The sequence below is a fragment of the Bos mutus genome, chromosome X (assembly GCF_027580195.1).
Source record: "Bos mutus isolate GX-2022 chromosome X, NWIPB_WYAK_1.1, whole genome shotgun sequence".
Lineage (NCBI taxonomy): Eukaryota > Metazoa > Chordata > Mammalia > Artiodactyla > Bovidae > Bos > Bos mutus.
This window is the reverse complement of record NC_091646.1, coordinates 80,192,621-80,213,097: the sequence shown is the minus strand read 5'-3', so window position 1 is coordinate 80,213,097 and position 20,477 is coordinate 80,192,621. Positions and strand designations below refer to the sequence as shown.

At 38.4% G+C, this 20,477-nt stretch overlaps 1 protein-coding gene across 7 annotated transcripts in view; it reads right to left on the bottom strand.

Moving 5' to 3' along the window:
* The window catches only part of PHF8 (PHD finger protein 8), a 97,803-nt gene that overhangs the window by 35,993 nt on the left and 41,333 nt on the right, over window positions 1-20,477 (bottom strand). For 5 of the 7 annotated variants that reach the window (XM_070366295.1, XM_005888460.3, XM_070366294.1 and 2 more), the window contains 10 exons: window positions 15,487-15,574; window positions 15,022-15,128; window positions 13,732-13,823; window positions 11,316-11,405; window positions 9,148-9,450; window positions 8,278-8,381; window positions 3,729-3,907; window positions 3,357-3,442; window positions 2,742-2,875; window positions 1,825-2,138 (listed from right to left, as the gene is read on the bottom strand). In XM_070366295.1, the coding sequence (XP_070222396.1) occupies window positions 1,825-2,138; window positions 2,742-2,875; window positions 3,357-3,442; window positions 3,729-3,907; window positions 8,278-8,381; window positions 9,148-9,450; window positions 11,316-11,405; window positions 13,732-13,823; window positions 15,022-15,128; window positions 15,487-15,574 (1,497 nt within the window). The remainder of the gene's footprint in view (window positions 1-1,824; window positions 2,139-2,741; window positions 2,876-3,356; window positions 3,443-3,728; window positions 3,908-8,277; window positions 8,382-9,147; window positions 9,451-11,315; window positions 11,406-13,731; window positions 13,824-15,021; window positions 15,129-15,486; window positions 15,575-20,477) is intronic. The other 2 variants (XM_070366296.1, XM_005888458.3) reach the window with 2 other exon arrangements.

Genomic DNA, 20,477 nt, shown 5'->3' with positions numbered 1-20,477 from the left:
CATAAAACTTAATTCCAGAAAAAATAAAATTTTAACTTCTATATACTTTTTAGGTGAAAATATAAGAAATTTTCTTACCAAAACATAAAATACAAAATGTTGACAAAGACGACTATGTAAAAACTGAAATCTACTACACACTAAGATACCATAAGTAAAATTAAAATACAAGCAACAGACTAAAAGAAAATATTTTTCAACATTTTCAGAATATATAAAAAACACTCCAACAAATTGAGAATATATAAAGAATTCTTATAAATCAATAAGAAAAACTAACATTCTAAAAATGAGTGAATAACTGAGTAATTAATTCACAGGAAAGGAATAAGCACAAGTCAATAAACATATAAAACAAACTGTGACATCAGTTTTTGCCATCAGATTGGCAAAAATTAAAAATTACCACTGTTGGTAAGGCTGTAGGGAAACAGGTATTTCTCATACACTGCTCATATACTGACCCTTGTGGAGGGAATTCAGCACCATTAACATTTATTTTGTATATACCCTTCAACTCAGCAGGTCTAGCTACTTTAGAGAAATGCTAACTGGCACATGAAAACAAAAGGTTATTTACAAGAATTTTCATAACACTAAAAATTAGAAATAACCTAAATGTTAACCAGTAGGGGACAGTTAAACAAATGATGGTACACCTATGCTTCAGACTACTATGCAGCAGGTAGATCCCAATGCATTGATGAAGTAGACCTCTACATACTGATGTTGAAAGAAATCCAAGCAAGTTGTAGAACCACATACACACAAAACAAAACTATACCTCTATTTATGTCTACAAATGGGTATAAACACAAAAAATTAAAAGGTATACTTCAAACTGATAATAAATGTTACCTTTGGATAACTTCCTCAGAGAGGGGAGAATGTTAGTCAAAGGGAATTTTTCCTTTCTCTGTCCTACTTTTGGTCATCAAGGATTACTTTTTAAAATAATGTTAAAACGAAAACCTACAACTCAGTTGCACTATAAAAAAAGTGCTTTATACACTGCATACTCAATACATTTTAGTTTAAAAAAGGAGTCATCTATTAAATGTGAAAAGCCCACTAAAAAGTCATATACCTTTGCAAGAGATGAACTGAACAACACATAACACAAATGATACAGGTAATGGAAGTAAAGGGGCTTCCCTTGTGGCTCAGTGATAAAGAATCCATCTGCCAATGCAGGAGATGTGGATTCGATCCCTGGATAGGGAAAGTCTGCTGGAGGAGGAAATGGCAACCCACTCCAGTATTCTTGCCTGGGAAATCCCATAGACAGAAAAGCCTGGTAGGCTACATTCCATGGGGTCGCAAAGAGTCGGACACGACTGAGCAACTAAACAACAACAAGTGGAAGTATAATAGGTAAGAGGGAAAAAAGAGTCACCTGCAGTGATAACTGGACAATGATAAAAATGGATAATAGCTACCATTAAAAAAATTATTTATTTAAATTTGGCTGCACTGGATCTTGGTTGTGGCAGACGAGATCTAACTTCCTGACCAGGGATTGAGCTCAGGCCCCCTGCATTGGGAGCACAGAGCCTTAACCACTGAACCACCAGGGAAGTCCTTATAATAGCTATCATTTTTTGAGGGCCTCCCATAAGCAAGACACTGTGTCAGGTAGTCTGTACATCAACTTGTAAGATATTCCCATTTTACAGATTAAGAAAATACAGCACAGAGAAACTGAGTATCAGGCTTATGGTGAGGCCTTTGCTCACTACAGACTGTCCTGGACTGGATTTGGGATTGAGATTGGGGCTAGGGGGAACCCTCCTAGCCTTGACTCCAGTGCTCAGCTGCCCTTACTATACTCTGCATCCTTGAAGCATGCTCCCAAGCTGTCCTGTTCATCAAGACTGGCGTTCTCCTCTTCCTCCTCGCTTTCGGTTTTCCAGTAGGCTGGCCGCTTGATGGGCCGCTTCCCTGGGGTGCGCTGGGAAGCAGGACTGCTAGACATTGTGCCCAGCCCACTGTTGGAACTCGTGCTGCTTCGGTCCTGCCCTCCGGTCCACCAGGCCTGCAGGCTGGAGGTAGCTGGTGAGGATGATGAGGACTGCAGGTTGGCCATGCACAGCATGCCCTGGATAGCCTCCTGAGTGCTGGGAGAGGCAGGAGCCTCACTGTAAGGGACAGAAAAGAAATGCTGAAGGAGTTTCTCTAGTTGTCAGAGGAAACTAGTCATCAGAATAGTCAGGGAGGAGGGACAAGAGCTGCCTGGGTCAAGATAGGAACAAGCACAAGAGAATCATCCCAAGTGAAAAACTAGAAACCAAACTAAAGATCAAAATAGTATCAAAGACTATTTCCATAAAAAGGCCAGTCCTTCTTAACTGAAGTCTCTCCATAGACAGCAGGCAAAGTGGCAAGAAAAAGGGTGCACCTCCCTTCCTATTCACACAGGCCGCATTCTTTTTTTTTAAAGGAAAAAAAAAAACAACAAGATCCAGAAAAGGCCCAGTGCTCCTTTCATGCCTCTTCTGACTTCCAAAGAACCCAGACTCACTGCCCTTGAAATCTGTACATCCTTTCTAAGTCATATCTTAAATATCTCAGGACAGATTTCATGTCTATTTTATTCTTTCAGCCCAAATGCCCTGGATAATTCTTTGTCCCTTTAAATGACTCAATTAATACCTACTGATTGGCTGACCTAGCCAAAGGTGGCAGGTGGGGGTGTGTGTTGTCTGATCACCTAGAAAGGGGAGAACAAAGCCAGTACTCACGTGAGGGCAGCATAGTCAGGTCCCCCCACCTGCCTGCTGGCCTTGAGCAGATCAAGAATTCCACCGGCTCCACTCCCATTTCCAAGCTTGCCTTCGACCCCTTCTATAAGGTCCTCATCTGTTGTATAGTCCTCCTGTTGGACAAAAGGGATATCACCTCAGCTGCCCAGGCCCTAATATATGGTTGACACTAATATCTTCTGAGCACCAAGTATCTACCAAGTACTAAGCAGAATATTTGTTTTTTCATCTTAGTCTTTGAAGCATCTTTGTGAGGCAAGTACTAACTCCCATTTTACAGATAAGGAAACTAAGGCTCAGTGAAGTTAAATATGTATGCAAAGTCACAATCAGATATTCCAAATCAGATACTCTTTCTCCTACATCACACTGCCTTTTAGTCTACTCTATATTAAAGATTTTTTAAATATTTCAACTAAAGTATAATCTTCCATTTATATATTCAGGAGCACTTAGCATACAATCTTTCACTTTATAAATATTTTAGGAACTGAATGCATAGGCTGTCTCCCCCAACCTCAACTAAAATGACAAATCATATTCTGGTTCTGTAACCAGAACAAGCAGAAGATAAGAAACAGGGAAGGCTCCTACCTCAATGTCAAACTCAACTTCTCCTGGTTCACGAACTCGATTGGGGTCCGAGCAAGGCTTCGCACGAGGCAGCTTTCGGGGAAATTCTAGAAAGCAATAGAATGTACTTACCATGAAGCTAAGGTTAGTATCTGAGCCAAATATCCAGGAGAAAGAGAATAAAACTATAATTTTCCTGAAAGTAATGACCACAGATAAGTAATTTAGGGAGGTAAGGAATTAGTTCATAAATTAATCTCTAGAGCAAAGAAAGCCTACAGAGCTGGTAAATCAGAAAGTCAACAAGCTCAGGCCTAAGGTCTTAAGTCTACTGAAGGGACTAAAACCAAACTGAAATGGGCAGGGCAAGAAAGAAAAAGAACAAATACATACTTGGTCTTATTAACAGGGTCGCCTTCTCCTTTCCCAGTCTCTCATCAATCTGCAGTTCATCATCTGAATCCAAGTCCAATTCATCCTCCATCACCTGTTCTGACACCACCCTAGTCTTGTCTGCCTTCTTCACGATCTTGGCTCGCCGAGACTTAGATAAGCTCTTCACCTTCTTGGTACTGGAGAGAGAGTGAAGGAAAACATAAAAACAGTCTCACACAAAGGCAATTCTCTCCAAATTGTTCTATAGATTCAATGCAATCCTATCTAATGCATCTAGTTTTGTGGAGATTAATAAACTGATACTAAAATGTATATGGGCATACAAAGGCTATGTACATGGCCAAAACAATTTCAAAAAAGAACAAAGTTGGAGGACTTATACTACTCAATTTAAAAATTTACTATAAAGCTACAGTAATCAAGGTAGTATGATATTGGCATAAGGATAAAAATGAATGGAACAGAACTGTGAATTTAGACCTAAATCCTTAAATTTATAGTCAATTGATTTCTGACAAAGGTGCTTAGGCAATTCAGTGGAGAAAGAACAGTCTTTTTAACAAATGATGCTGAAATAAGTGGATATTACATGCAAAAAAATGAATGTGAACTCTTAACCTTATATCACACACAAAAATTAACTAAAAATGGATCATATATCTAAATGTAAAAGCTAAAACTATAAAACTTCTAAAAGAAAATGTAGGAAAATATCTTGTGGCCTGGATTAGGTAAAATTCAAAACATTTGTGCTTCAAAAGATGCCATTAAGAAAAAGAAAAGACCAGCCACAGACTGGGAGAAAATATTTGTAAATCATTTATCTAGAAAAGGATGTGTATCCAGAATATTTAAATAACTCTTAGAACACAACAAAGACAAAACGAATTAGAAAGTAAGTAAAAGATCTGAATAGACATTTCTCTAAAGTTGATACATAAATGTCCAATAATCACACCAAAAGATGCTCAACATCATTAGTCATTAGGGAAATGCAAATTAAAACCACAATAAGATACCACTTTACATCCATCAAAATGGCTATAATAAAAAAGATGGGCAATAATAAGCATTAGATAATATATGGAAAAACTCATAATTGCTGGTGGAGGTGTAAAATGGTAGATGCTTTGGGATAAATTTTGGCAGTTACTTAGAATGCTAAACAGAGTTACCATATGACCCTAAATTTTATTTCTAAGTGAGAAACAAAAACATGTCCACACATAAACTAGCATACAAATGCTCATAAGCACCATTATTCATAACAGTCAAAAAGCATAACCAATTCAAATGACCATCAACTAAAGAATGGATAAAGTAAATGTGGTAGATCCACACAATGAAATACTATTCAGCAATAAAAAGGAATCAATTAATGATAGATTCTACATCATGGATGAACTTCAGAAACACGTTAAGTGAAAGAAGCCAGACACAAGAGACTACATTTACATAGGAACTAAATGACTTCCATTTATATGAAGTATCTAAAAAGGCAAATTCATAGTGATAGAAAGAAGATTACTGGTTGCCTGGGTCTGGGGAAGAAAACCAGGACTGAATGTAAGTGGATATGAGTGATCTATTTGATGTGATAGAAATGTTCCAAAATTGGATTGTGGTGACAGTTGCATATTCTTTAAATTTACTAAGAGTCATTTTATTATATACTTAAAAAGGTTAATTATATGATATGTAAATTATATCTCAAAAAACGTGTTAAAATATATAAAGTAGAAAGAATTCAAAAGTAGCTTAAATCTTAATAATTCTACCACACATGGTAAACAATGTTAACCAGTACAAACTGCTCAAATAAGCCTTATAAATCAAGAGAAACAAGTTTTTGGTAAGTGAATATACATTCAACAAATAGTCATTTGGTGAACTGGCTTTTAGTGAATTAGCTGTTTTCTACCTCAAAGGGTTGCTGGGAGGATAAATGAGCTAATGTAGAGACTGACATATAACAAGTGACCCAATAGTAGCTAATCTTATAGTTCTCTGGGTCTCACTTTCCCATATTAGTAAAATACGGATAACAACACTTACCCCTAAGGGTTGTTGTAAGGGCTAAATAATGTATGTAAATTGCTAACATAGAGTCTGACACAAAGCAGGTGCTCAATAAATGGTAGCTATTCAACCTTGATCTTTTATTAACTTCTAATTATTAAAAATGACAAACTTAAAAAATATTAAAAACTCCATGTATCTAGGACCCAGCTAAGTTTCAGCAATTATCAACATACAGCCAATCTTGTTTTATTTGCACCTCAGCCTCCACAAAACATGGCACTATTCTGGAGAAAAGATCAGACATAATAAGTATCATATCGTCTGTAAATATTACTGTACCTGGACTCCCTAGGTTAACTTAGCAGCAGCCTCTAGCAGGTGGAAGGAAGTACTAGAAGCAGCACAAGGAAGACTGATGAGGAAAGGGAAAACGTCTCGTGTCCTTAATAAACATTACAGGCTGGAACCTCAGGACTCTCAACTTTCTCTTCCCCAGCAGACCAACCATAGGTTCTAGATAAAGGCAATGCTCAGTCTATCTTATTCTTGAGTAACGATGTTCTCAAACCACAAAGATAGCTCTGCTGCTTTCAGAATCTGCCCTGCCTTCACACTCCCTTTTCCTGTATTTCCCAGCCAGGTAGACTTACTATACTCACCCTTGAGATCTGAAAACAATCTTTTCCTAAAAAAAGGCTGTTAAAGTATCCTTGTCCCTCATGTTCCTACACTGTTCATACTCTATACTTAGCTCTTGACTGCTCCTGTCTGGTGTTCTGAGTGTCCAGAAAATAACTTTTACTGTCTTCCTCTGCTTCCCTACATGTTTGAGGATTTCTGACAACCTAGTTAGCTTCCGGCCATACCCACAACTATCATCATCATCACCACCACTGTCATCTTTCATTTTCAACTTCATTATTATATTTATAAAAGCAACCACTTATTAAACATTTACTATGTGCCGGGACCTGCAATAAGCACTTTACATACATTACTTCATTTAGTCCTCCAACAACCCTAAGATAAGTTTTATCTATAGAACAGATAAAATGAAGACAGAGAGATGCAGATATGTGTCAGAGCTGGGATTCAAATTCGGGATTGTCTGATTCCCAAGCTCAAGCTTTTTGTCAAGATGTGCTTTTATTCTTTTAGAAAACAGTCTGCTAAAAATTATTTTAAGAAAACTAATATATATTCACTGTACAAAATTCAAATGCTTTTGAAGTGAAAATTTCCTGTCTTGCCTCCCCTATCCTACTTTCCAGAGATAACTACTGTTACAAGTTTGGTGTGACAAACATAAAATATATAACAAATATTGATATATTTGAGTGAATGTGTATAAACATCTCTGGAAGGAAAGCACTGACACTGGTGTTCCATGTGTGAGGGGAAAACTGGAGAACAGAGAAGGGTGGGAGCAAAATTTTTTCCTATGTATTCTTTCACACTTATTGAATTTTAAGCTGCATAAATTTTAAACCTCTTTTAAAAAGTTAAATTAAAAATAAAGGCAAGGGACTTCCCTGGTTGCCCAGTGGTTAAGAATCCACCTTGCAATGCAGGGAATTCAATCCCTGGTCAGGAACTAAGATTCTACATGCCACAAAGCCACATGCTGTAACTACTGAGCCCATGTGCTGTGGAGCCTGTGTGTCTCAACTCGACAGCACACATGCTGCAACTACTGATACCCGCATGCTCTGGAGCCCAAATGACACAACCATAGAGCCTGCGCATCATAACTACTGAGTCCCTGTTCCACAATGAAAGATGCTACATGACGCAACAGAGATCCCACGTGCTGCAACTAAGATCCAATACAGCCAAATAAATAAATGTAGAAGACTGTATGTTACTTTTTTACACACACACATATGCATACATGCCTTTTTAAAAAATTAAAATGAACTATTCCCATATATTATCTTGCAACCTGATTTTTTCCACTTAAAATGTATCTTGGAAATCTTTTCACATCAATAGATACTAAACTCATTCTAAGTTACACAGTATTCTATTCCATAGATGTACCATCATTTATCCAACCCTTATTAATGAACGCTTCCAACTATTTACTATTACAATGATATAGTGAAATATATTTCACTATAAATATAGTGAAAGAGAAATACTCTTTCACACACCTGGCAAATACTTCTGCAAAATAAGTTCCTAAAAATTGAATCGCAAAAGGTATATAAAAAACTACTGCTCTTAACCAGTATACTATACTACTTCCTATTCCTGCCAACAGTTCTGATCCACTGACTTGCTGAAATTTCTAGAACTTATACAAGATTTTTCTCAGAATTGCCAATTAGTTCCAGACCTCTCCCCTTACCCACTCCCAGCACTACCATGGTTCTCTGTACTAAGCAATGTTTTCTGATAATATCTGGGTATTTCCCCAAGTACAGTCCCTCCCTCACCCATGTCCCAGCCCCAGGTCCCAATTCCATGCCTTGCATATTGCTACCAAAAATCCCAGCATCTCTGCTTCTTCTTCCCACCTCACCTGCCATTAGACATCAATAGGGCCAGCGGGCCCTCATTCCCATCAAGGTCCAAGTCTGGCGAGTCATCATCTGAGTCATTCAAGCAGGTGCCAGTGATGTTGAACTGCAGGAGGAGGAGGCTCAGTTGTCACCTGTCTGAAACTCCCATGTGAATCAGAATAACCAGTTCCCTCTGGTTTTACTGGTGGAGTTCACTATCAAAACCACCTGAACCAAGGTCTTCAACTATGCTGTCCCCCCATCCCCAACCCAAATGATCACAAGAGCAGAAGGTTGAGAATGTATGGCTGGCTCAGGGGAAACCTGTCAATCTTGCAAAACATGTTCCCTAAAAGGAGGGTGGAGCATCTTCACATGCCCATGGAGGGTACCACAATCTTTAAGCAAGGTGGGGCCCTGGAGGAGGACTTTTCTAAAAAATCTGTTCAAGGCTCCAACCTGCCACTCATATACCATGTACTCAAATATCATTCTTATCCTAGTATTTCAAGATCAGCTCAAGTTTCATGCTTTCTGAGAAGAGCTCCTGACCATCATCCCTACCCAGATACAATCATCCCCTCCCCTGTGTCTCAGGGTCCCACACTCACCCTTAATTGTGGCATCCACAACATCTCATTGCACTCATTTCTTTTTATGCCTATCTTTCTCACTAGCCTGTTGGCCTCTTGAGGGTTATTGTCTGCAGCAGCTATCACAGTGCCCAGCATAGACAAGGTCTCAATAAATGCCTATTAAATGAGTGGGACTGGCAGCCAAACACCAGGGGCCCTAAGGGAGGTGGGAGGACAGGAGAGCCTTTCCTTTTGATACTCTGCTCTTCCAAGGGACCCGAAAGGGTTGGGCTGAACCCATTGGCCAGCACCCACCTTTGCTTTCTGGGAAGAGCCTGTCTTCAGTGCCTGATGATTGTATGTATCCATGAGATTATAGCTCAATTGGCCAGCAGGCCCCAAGGCTGAGCTCTCCTTGCCCTTTCGCTCTGCCTTCTTGAAGAATTCCTTGGGCTTCAGGCCTTTCTTCTTTGAACCACTTTTGGAGGGCAGTGACAGCCTGGACATGGATACTGAAGTGGAATGGGCTGGCCTGGTTAAGGGAATGGAGCCGGCTGGGAAGATCCTCTGCAGCCCAAAGATATTGCTCGTCTTCCCAACGTTCTGTTGGAAGATATCCTACAAGAGTGTTAGGACACGAGGGGTTAGAGCTTACTCAAGGGTTCTCTCTACACTAAGAGCAGAGGTCTGTTCATGGCACTGGTGGTACTGCCATGAAGGGGTTTAAAGATGCTCCACATAGGCACTTATGCACACCCTAGTTTTTGCACAATAAGTCATCAAGAATTTACCGGGTGGCATTTCTTTACCCAGCCATTGACGAGTAAGAAGACGAGCAGAGAAAAAGCCCAGCACTACTATCAAAATTGGAGAGAAAAGACTCCAAGAGCAGCTGACATGAGACAGAAAATAAATGAGTACTAAAATGTGTGGTTCCAACTCTAAGGACTACAGGATTTAAGAGAAGAGAGCTTCTAGTTCTAAATCTGCTTACTCATTAGCTCTGTGACCAAGGGTAAGTGCTCTGATCACTCTGGGGATCTGTTTTCTCAGCTGTAAATGTAAAGGAGCAGACTGCTTTTCAAAGATGCTCTGTGGCTTCTTTGAACTTCTTGGGAAGAGCCCTGAGGATTGGAGGTAGGTGGAAGGCAAATAAGAGAAGCAAGTGGAGCTCTAAGCCTCCCACCTTCGTAACTGCTACTTATTCATAGTAGTTATGCTTCAATTGGTTGCATATATTGAGATTCCATGTAAGATTTCATTTGAAAAAAAGGATTTCACTTCTTCAAAACATTTGAAAGCCAGTGAAAAAGATATGATCCACCTCTAAGTCCTCTTCCAACCAGCCCAAAGTTCCGTGTATACAAAACTTATATAGTTAGAGAAAAGACAGGCATTTTAACTAAACCCTGATAGATTCTGACAGATGGAAGTGGAAGAAAATGAGGTAGGAGACGGGCAACGTTAAGCCATGGTGTAATGGTGCAGGTAGTGGAACATGCTGCAAGAGGTGAGGCTAGAAGTCCAACTTCCCATAAGCGCACTCTGACCACCCTTTAGCATGTTTAGTGCCTATATTCTGGGTGCTAAATGGAATCTTACAGCTTCTGAGCTAAAGGAAAGTTGAAACTTCAAGTCCAATTCTCCTCTGGTGCCTCTGCTACTTCACCAGCCCACACTGAGTTCTCTCTTCACTGCAAAGTCTAGTAACAACAATGGCTCACATTTATTGAGTACTTACTCTGCCAGGCACTGTGCGAGGGGCTCTACATACATTAGCTCTTAATTATAACAAAACTCTGAAAAGGTGGTATTGTCCTCACTTTACAGATAAGGATACTGAGGCCCTGAACGGCTAGCAAGTGACAGAGCAGGAACCAGAACCCAAGTTTCTCTGAGTCTCTTACCACTACACCTCACTGCCTCGTGGTATATGCCACCTGTTGAAACATGGCTTTGTAATCATCTTCAACCCAGGAGAACTGTCATTTTGTAGAATGCAGAGACTGAGTCAAAATATTAATAACAACAACTACTACTATGACCTCCACCACCCACAATCACATGACCCACCATCAGAATTTATTGAGCACCCACTATCTGCCCAGTCTTATACTTTGTGCTCAATCTATATTACCTTATTCAATCCTCTTAACAATCCCTCAGTAGTTATTAGCTATAGCCGCTTTAGGGATGAGGAACAGGCTCAGACAGGTTAACTTTGCCCAGGGTACTCTACTAGATTGTGAGTTCTTTGTGGGCAGGCACTGTAGTTATTTATGTGTCCTAAGCACTTAACCCAACATGTGGCATACTTGAGGCACAGAATAATTATTTAAATGAATGAATAGGGTCCTTGGTGGGGTCTTCTCAATCCTTCCCCTGAGCTCCCACGCCAGCTACAAAAGCCTGAGTAGCTGAGCTACCTGCCACTTGAGTCTTAAGCCCTTTTCCAATGCCTCCCCTGTTCCCATGCTTCTTACTTCCACCAGGCGGATCTCCCTAGCCAGATCTTTAATGAGCTGAACAGTCCGCACTGTCTCTGGGATTTCATCCTCGTGGTCTGGCAGAGCCTGTCAAACAAAAGGCATGAGAAATAGATCCACACATAAGAAACAACTGATTTTCAACAGTTACCAAGGCAATTCAATGGAGAAAGGGTACTTAGACTGATCAGATATCCACATGCAAGACAATACCTTCATTCTATATTTTGCATCAGACATACACAGACTCAAAATGGATTATAGAACTAAATGCCATAACTAAAACTATAAACCTTTTCGAAGGAAACAGAGGAGAAAATCTTTGTGACTTTAGGTTAGGCAAAGATTTCTTAGGACATAAAAAGTATGAATCATAAAAGAAAAACTGATAAATTAGACTTATTAAAAAAACACTGTTAAGGCAAACCACTGACTGGGAGGAAATATTTGCAAAACAGTGTCAAGAGGTGTGAGGAACTTAGTTGTGAGCTTGAACCACACCCCTCAGAAAGTCAAGAACCTCAGGAAGAACCCAGCCTCTTCACTTGTGAGCACAGAACTCAGTGCTGAGCAGCTATAGGCAGGCCCACAGCTAGCCCAACAGCAACCCAGGGAGGGACCTGTTGGTTATCTCTTTTTTAATTCATTAACAATTTTATTTACATCTTTATGCAGACAGACCTCTCAAGCTTTTCCTCTGTGATTTCTTCCACCAGTTTTGACTTGAATTCTGTATCCAGAGAGTACTGATAAAAATTCCTCAGCACTTCTTCCTTGCTTCCCATGGTTTAACTCTTTTAATCATCTGGAATTTATTTTGGTTGGCTGGGCAGCAATGGGGGCTGAGAACCCATGTGACCCAACTGGATAACCCTGACAGCTCTCTCCTCCCTGCCCAGGGGCTCTGGAAAGGTGAAGGAGCAAGTGCTTCTCATGGAAACCATTTGCACTTCACAGAAGTTTTCTTCCATGAGTGCGGGCTCCTCAGTTATATGTCCTCCTCTCTTCCAGCTCCCTCTGGTCACACTGTCTGGGGCCATTCTTTGGTCCTTGAGGCCATCCTGGCCCAGGACACGAGTGCTTAGGACCTACCCATCTCCCTCCCTTAAAGGTGTTCCTGAGGCAGAGTCAATCAGAAGTTCACTTCAGACAAGGGGCTGGTGGTATGCACAGTCAGAAATGAAACCCAAGGCAGCCACACCTGAGGGATGTGGCAAAACAATCAAAGGCTAAAGCCCAGGTGCAGGTGAGTCCAGGGAGCAAGAGAAGGCCCCAAACATGAAGTCCAAGAATATTTGAGGGGAAGGCTGTCAACAGGAAAAGGGGAAATTGAGCAAATCAAGCCTTCGGTGGCTGAAGAGTCTCCTCATGCTACTGTATGCAGGGGAAGGAATCTATAAGAATATCAGAAGTATAAAAGAATATATTGATATTTCCTTTTTTGCATTTCTTAAAATTGTTTTTTTTAATAAATCCAACATTTTGAATAGGTAATCCATTCACATAGCTCAAAAATCAAACAATATAAAAAGATACATACTGAAAAAACTTTGTCCCTGCCATCAGCCCCTCTAGCCCACCCCAACAGGTAACCACTTTTATTACTTTCTTCTGAATCCCTCCAGATTGTGTCCTCAGGCAAATACAAGCACATACAAATATAGTTCTTATCCCCTCCCCGCCTTTACACATAAGGCAGCACACTATACACACAGTTAGACACCTTTACATGATAAATTCTAGAAGTCTTCCCAAATCAGTACATAGACAGCTTCCTTAATCTCTTTTATAGCTGTTTAGTATTCAGTTGGATAGATGGATATTGGTATATTCCTAAAAAGCCATTTTGGCAGCATGCATCAAGAGTCTTAAATTTTTCATATACTTTGATTTAGCAATTGCTCTTCTAGGAATCTATCCTGAAGAAACAATCAAGAAATGAAGGACAAAGACTAATGCAAATAGATATTTACTGCATGATTTTCTAGAACTATTCCCCAAATAAATAAATAAAAAGGAAGCAACAATAAACAAGTGGTTAGGTAAGGATGGTACATCCCAGCAAAAGAATATCATGTAACTATCAATGTTTCTGGAGAACTTGGTGACACAGAAAAATTAAGATAAACCAATCAATTCAGATACAAAATTATATGTATAGGGTGATAGAAATCATGTTTTAAAAATGCTTATTACAAAAAAACAAAACAAAATATACCCGCATGTTAATTCCCTGTGTGAGTGTTAAAATTACAGGTGAAGTTTTTCTTTCTTAATACTCTTCTGTCCTCCACTCTAATGCCAGGAGCCCACAAACCTCCCTGGTATCTTCTACCTCCCCAGAAGATCTTCCCAAAGCCAGTCCCTACTGACAGTAGACCTCTAAAGTAGATAGAGAAATAAGTATATTTACTTCTTTCTTTGTCCAGGCTCTAAAGGCCAAGTTCAGAGCTTTACCACCATGGACCAGGTAGGAGGCAGGGTGTCTCCTGTTTTCTCGCAAACCTACAGGGGGAACGAGGAAGGTAGAGTGTCAAAGAAACCATGCAGGGAAGTGAAGGACTTTTTAATTTTTTCAGACAACCAGAGAAAATGTTCAAGGTTCTGAGCACAACTCTAGATCTCAGTTCTTATAATGGTGTTCATTTTATGAGTACCTTGACATCTACTATCTCATTGAACCCTATACCCAACCCTGTAAGCCAGATATCATCTTCATTTTATAGTTCAGAAAGTAAGGCCCAGAGAGGCAAAGAATACAAAGGCCATACCTGGTAAGTGACAAAGCCAAGACTGAAACCACGTCTGTCAGAATCTGACACCAGTCTTCCTTCTACACTACTCTGCCTCTTGGGTTTCCAAATATGAACACTCAAGAGGACCACAATTGCCACCTACACAGATCTGAAGAGCCATTAACGCCTTGTTCTGAGTTACTCCAGGAGGAGATTATAACAAACATCCAAATTTAGGCTCAATAAAGAATTTTCTACTGAACTAAGATGTTCAGAACAGATAATAAGCAGTTAGTCATCTAGCCCCTGAATGAACACTTACATGACGGCCTATCTAGGTGGCAGAATAAGGGCTTGAGGTATTGCATAAGAGACTATACTCATTGGCCTCTGAGGTTCTTTGTAACTCTTCCTGGCCAAGTCACTTGGGAAATCTCAGGTCTGAGTAAGGGAGCCACTCTATTTCAGAGCAAACCAGGAAAGAAGAAACCCAGTAGGTTGGCTTCCACTTGGGCTGATACCCAAGACCAAACCAATGAGGTCAGCATAGGACTGGGTCTTGTCCCCAGGGGAGGGATATCTAGAGAACTCTAACACTATTCAGATTGAGTTTCTTATTTTAAGAATAGGAATAATTTTACTGTGATCCAATTTTCTCAGCTCCTTTTATTAAATGATATTTAAAATCCATGCCTTACCCTACATTATACTTAGTAAAAAAGCCAATTTCAAAAGATCACAACATTTGGTTCCATTTTTATAACATTCTTGAAATGACAAAATTAGAGAGATGAAAAACAGATCAGTGGTTTCCTAAAGTTATGGATAGTTTAACGGGAGAGAGTGGGTGAGATTATAAAGGGGTAGCACTACAGAGATTTTTGTGGTGATGGAATAGTACTGTATCTTGATTGAGGTGTTGGTTATGAGAACAGGGCAAAAAGGACAGTTGGCAAAGGGCTCCATACCTCGAAAGATGTCCAGGATGTGCTTTCCCACATACCAACAGATGGTCTCAAAGTTGGGGAACTTGAAGAGGTCTGCTGTGCTCAACCGTTTCTCAATCTCATAGGCTCTGGAGGAAGTAGTTACAATAACAATGATGAGGATACTGTTTACTGGGCACCTACTATATATCAGGTATTGTTCTGGATGCTTTGTATCCATTATCTCTAATCCTCACAACTATCCTTTAAGACTTTATTTTATGGGTTACGAAATTTGAGCTCAAACATTATGTGACTTGATAGTCACATAACGGCTAAGTGAGGAAGAGGTACTCATCCTCCACTGAACATCATCAGGAACCAATATCCATTCCTTTATGATCATCTCGCCTCCTTCTATGCTGTACTCCTCACTATAGGGGAGAACTCAAGGACTCCAGCAGATGGAAATGGCCAACTTGGGATCACCAGAGCTTCAGGACTCACTTGAGCTGCATTTCAATATTAAGGCTGTGTAAGAAATTCCCTCCAAAGGCAAGGCAGTCCACGGGGGTCAGCACAGCATGAATCCATCCTGCAGTGTAACAAGGCAAAAATCATAGCTGGCAGCGGGCCTTTCTTCCTTTGGACATCTCCACTGCCCACTCAGCTCAAACACAATACCTTAGAGCATCCAGTCTGGCAGTAACTCAGAATATTCTAGGTTCCTCCATATTCCCAACACTCATCCTGGCCAAGTCTGCCATCATTATAACCCTGTACTGGACCAACCTATGGGGTTAATAAACTCCTTCTACATCCCCCTCTCTGTCTGTACTTCAAAATCTCTTTGGTGCCTCACCTATCTTCTCTCTTATCACTAAGAAAGGCATCATCTACTTGCTATGATTACCTCTTCGAACTCTGCCCTAAGTAAAACAAAGAGCTTTTGTGTTAGACATGGGTTCAAATCCTGCCATTTTCTAGCTAAATATCCACTTCACAGGTTGTGAAGAATGTACCTAGCTGAAACTAAATTATTTTCCTTGCCCTTGACCCTATACTGCTTTCTAGGACTTCCTGATTTTCCTTCTTAAATCTCTTTCATATTCATCTCCTCTTCATCCATCCATCCTACTAATGATTTGGTTCAGAGCCCTCATTATTTCTTACTTATGCTACTTATAACAGCCTCCAAACTGTCTCCTCTAACACCAATGGTTCTTTAAGGGGTGATACAGGGAATCCTGGGGCTCCTAGAGCCTCTTTCAGAGCATATGCAAGGTCAAAACTATGTTCATAATAATACCAAGATGTTATTTGTCTTTTTAACTCTCATTCTCTCATAGGTATACAGTGGAGTTTTTCAAAGGGTATAGGACATGATATCATAACATGCAGAGGCAGATTTGAGGGCCTTAAGTTTTCTATTAACCCAAACATTAAAAAGATTTGAAGAAATGTAAAGGTCAACCTTTTAACTAAATGTTTAGTTTTAAAATAGTTATTTTTCATAAAAATGGTTACTTATGCTAACATATAATGGGTTTATTCTTGTTTTCTCTCAATGAATATTTTTAAATTATCAGTTTTAATTTATAATTTGGTAAATATTAATATATATAAACCACATAAATAAAAGTTCTTTGGGATCCTCAATAATATTTAAGGGTATAAGGACAGCTAGAGTCCAAAGTGTTTGTAAACTACTGCTCCACAACAATCTTGATCTCTGAAGTCTATCTTCCAAATCCCAATCCTAAGTAATATATCCAAAATACAAATCTGCCCATATCATCTCTTGCTTGAAACTCTTAAATGAAATGTATATACACGGGAGAATACATAAATTGCTGTAGAGTGGAATAATAGAAAGCAAGTAAAATGAATGAGCAATAGCGACACGTATCAACAGGATCTCACAATTATAATGTTCAGAGAAAAATACATGTAATATGATTCTATTTATATAACAAAAACATGTAAACCAGAGACTTCTGTAGTGACTGGAGGTTAAGACCACACCCCTCCCCCCAAAAAAACATGTAAAACAATACTATACACTGCTTAGTTGCTTAGTAAGGCATTACCTATGTAATAAAGGGATAAAAATGCAGGAGAATGATATCATCAACTTTAGGACAATGGCTAGCTCTGAGAGGGCAGAATGGGAAATTGAGGAGAGATATACAGAAGGCTTCAAATATGTTTGTAATATATTATATTTTTAGTTAAGTTATAAACACATAAATGTTCACTATATTATTCTTTATATCTTTTGCTTCATCTAAAATATTTCATGAGAAATTAAACAAATAAATCTTTAATAGTCCCCAGTTGCCTCTGAAGTAAGTTCAGCCTGCCAATCTTTTCAGCTTCATCTGCTCCCAGCCTTTGGTCTTTAGGCTCTAGTATTCATAAACTGCTTCACACATCTTTGCTTTGCTTATGCCTTTCCCTAATCTGAGAGGTCTTTTATACCTTTATTTCCTTTATCAATAGCCACTTACCCTTCAGGTGTCACTCTTCTGAGAAGATTGTCACAAACTTCTGGCCAGACTAAGTGTTCTTCTCTGTGCTCCCCAAACTTCTGGTGAATACCTCTATTGTGTCTATTAGAACATTATACTGAAATGGCCTATACATGTTTAATCTCTAGCACCTAGCACAATGTTGGGGCAGACAGTAAACATGAAATGCTTGTAGAACTAAGCAGATTGCCCCCAGTTGTGGGAGTATCTACCAAGAAACAAATGAATCCAACTCAAATCTCTGGTAGACAAGTTCAATTTACCAGTTACCAAGTGTCCAGTGTTAAAAAAAAAAAACAACCATGTAAAACTCAGCAAAGAATTTAAAGATGGGTAAATAAATGCCTGGGAATAGAATACTATAAAAGAGGAAAGCAGATGGGTATGGGGGTGGGTGTGTGTGACTTGCCTTAAACATTTTATAAAACCAATGTAATCAAATCAATATAAGAATAAACAAATAGATCTGAGTAACAGAAAAGTCCAGAATTATACAATATAATGTTAGACAAAGATGTTAGAATTATATGACATGAATTTTAAAGGAATCATCATAAAAATGCTTCAACTAACAATTACAAACATGCTGGAAACAAGCAAAAGAAGTAGAGAGAGAAGCCATAAATAAACAAATGAAAATTACAGAACTAAAAAATTACTTCATCTGAAATATATAATGAAACAATGGATTCAACAGAAGAATGGAGACAATGAAGAAAAGAATCAGAGAATTTTAAGAGGGCAACAGAAAGCACCCAACATGAACAAGAGAAAGGAAACAGACTGAGTGAAAAATAAACTCAGGAACCTAACAAGGAACCTACTGTATATGTATAGCACAGGGAACTATACTCAATATCTTATAATAACCTATAAAGGAAAATAATCTAAAAAAGATATATATATGTAAAACTGAATCATTTTGCTGTATACCTGAAACACTGTAAATCAACTATATGTCAGTAAAATTTTTTTAAAAGACCAAAAAATTAAGAACCAAGGAATAGGACAGAAAAAAAGCCTCAGAAACCTGTGAGACTACAGCAAAATGTGTTATATTCGTATCATCAAAGACCCAGAAGAAAAGTTAAAGAGTGTGGGGCTGAAAAAGTATTTGAAGAAATAATATCTAAAAACTTCACTAATATGGCAAAAGACATAAACCTACACATTCAAGAAGCTCAGTGAACATATAACAGTATAAACCCAAAGAAATCCACATATTATTGTCAAATTGCTGAGAAACTAAATAAAAAAGAAAAAATATTGAAAGTAGCAAGAAATAACACATACAGGAGAAAAAATAATTTGAAGGATAGTCAAAATGTTTTTGTATAGAATCTAGAAGGAAACAGCACAACATTAAAGTACTGAAAGAAAATAACTATCAACCCAAAATTCTACATCCAGCAAAAATATCTTTCAGGAGTGAAAGGGAAATCAAGGCATTTACAGATGAAGGAAAACTAAGAGAATCTATTGGCAGCAGGCCTACCCTGAAACTCTAAACAGAGGGGAAATAAGAGAAGGAATCCTGGAACACCAAGAAGGAAGAACAATGGAAGAGTAAAAATACAGGTAAAAACAACAGACTTCCCTGCTATATGGGTATTGAAATTACGTTTGACAGTTGAAACAAAAATTAAAACACGATGTGATGTGGATCTAATGTATGCAGAGGAAATATTTAAGGCAAATACATTATAAAGGGTAAAGAGATGTGAAAAGAGGTAAGGTTTGAACCCTTTGCTCAAACTGGTAAAATGTCAATTAAAACGTCAATACCAGTAGACTGTGGTAAGATTCATATATGTATGTATGTATATACATATATAGATATGGACATATTTACACATGTAAACACATGTACATATTTATCTATACATGTACATATGCATATGTGTATACATGTGTACACATATATATTCACACATATAAAACTAGAGCCAACACTAAAAAAAACTATATAAAATCTGAAGCTAAAAAATTTATATGGAAATTAAAGGTGAAAAACAAAGTTGGAAGGCTGATACTTTTCAATTTCAAACTTACTACAAATATACAGTAACTGAGACAGTGTGATACTGTCATAAAGACAGACATATAGATCAACGGAATAGAATTCAAAGTTCAGAAACAAACCAACATATGGTCTACAGTCAATTGATTTTTGACAAAGGTGTCAAGACAATTCAATGGGGAAAGAATGGTCTTTTCAAATGGTTCCAGGACATCTGGACATCCACATGCAAAGGAATGAAATTGGACCCATATCTCACATCATACACAAAAATTAAAATGAAATGGATGAAAGGCATAAACGTAAGAACTAAGAAGAAAACACAGGTGTTACTCTTCATGACTCTGAATTAGGCAATGGTATCTTAGATATAATACCAAGCACAAGCAAAGAAAAAAAATAGATAAACTGGATTTTTGTGCCTCACAGACCAATTGCAAGAAAGTGAAAAGACAATCCCAAGAATAAGCAAAAGTATTTGCAAATCATACATCCAATAAAAGTCTAATCCAAAATACATAAAGAATTCTTACAAGTCAACAATAGAAAGATAAATTACCTAAAGAATGGGCAAAAGTTTTGAATAGATATTTCTTTTAAAAAAGATATATAAACATCCAATAAGCACATGAAAAAATGTTTAAGATCAGTAGCCATTAAAGAAACACAAAATAAAAATCTCAGTGAGCTACTACTTCACACCACCAGAATGGTTATAATCATAAAGATAAACAAAAACAAGTGTTGGGAAGGATGTGGAAAAACTGAGACCCTCATAAATCACTGGTGGAAAAGTAAAATGCACCTGCTTTAGAAAATAGTTTGGCAATTCCTTAAGAAGTTAAACACAGAGTTACCATATGACTCAGCAATCCCTTTCCTAAGTAGATATACCCAAGAGAACTGAAAATATAATATCTGTTAACACAATAACTTGTACATGAATG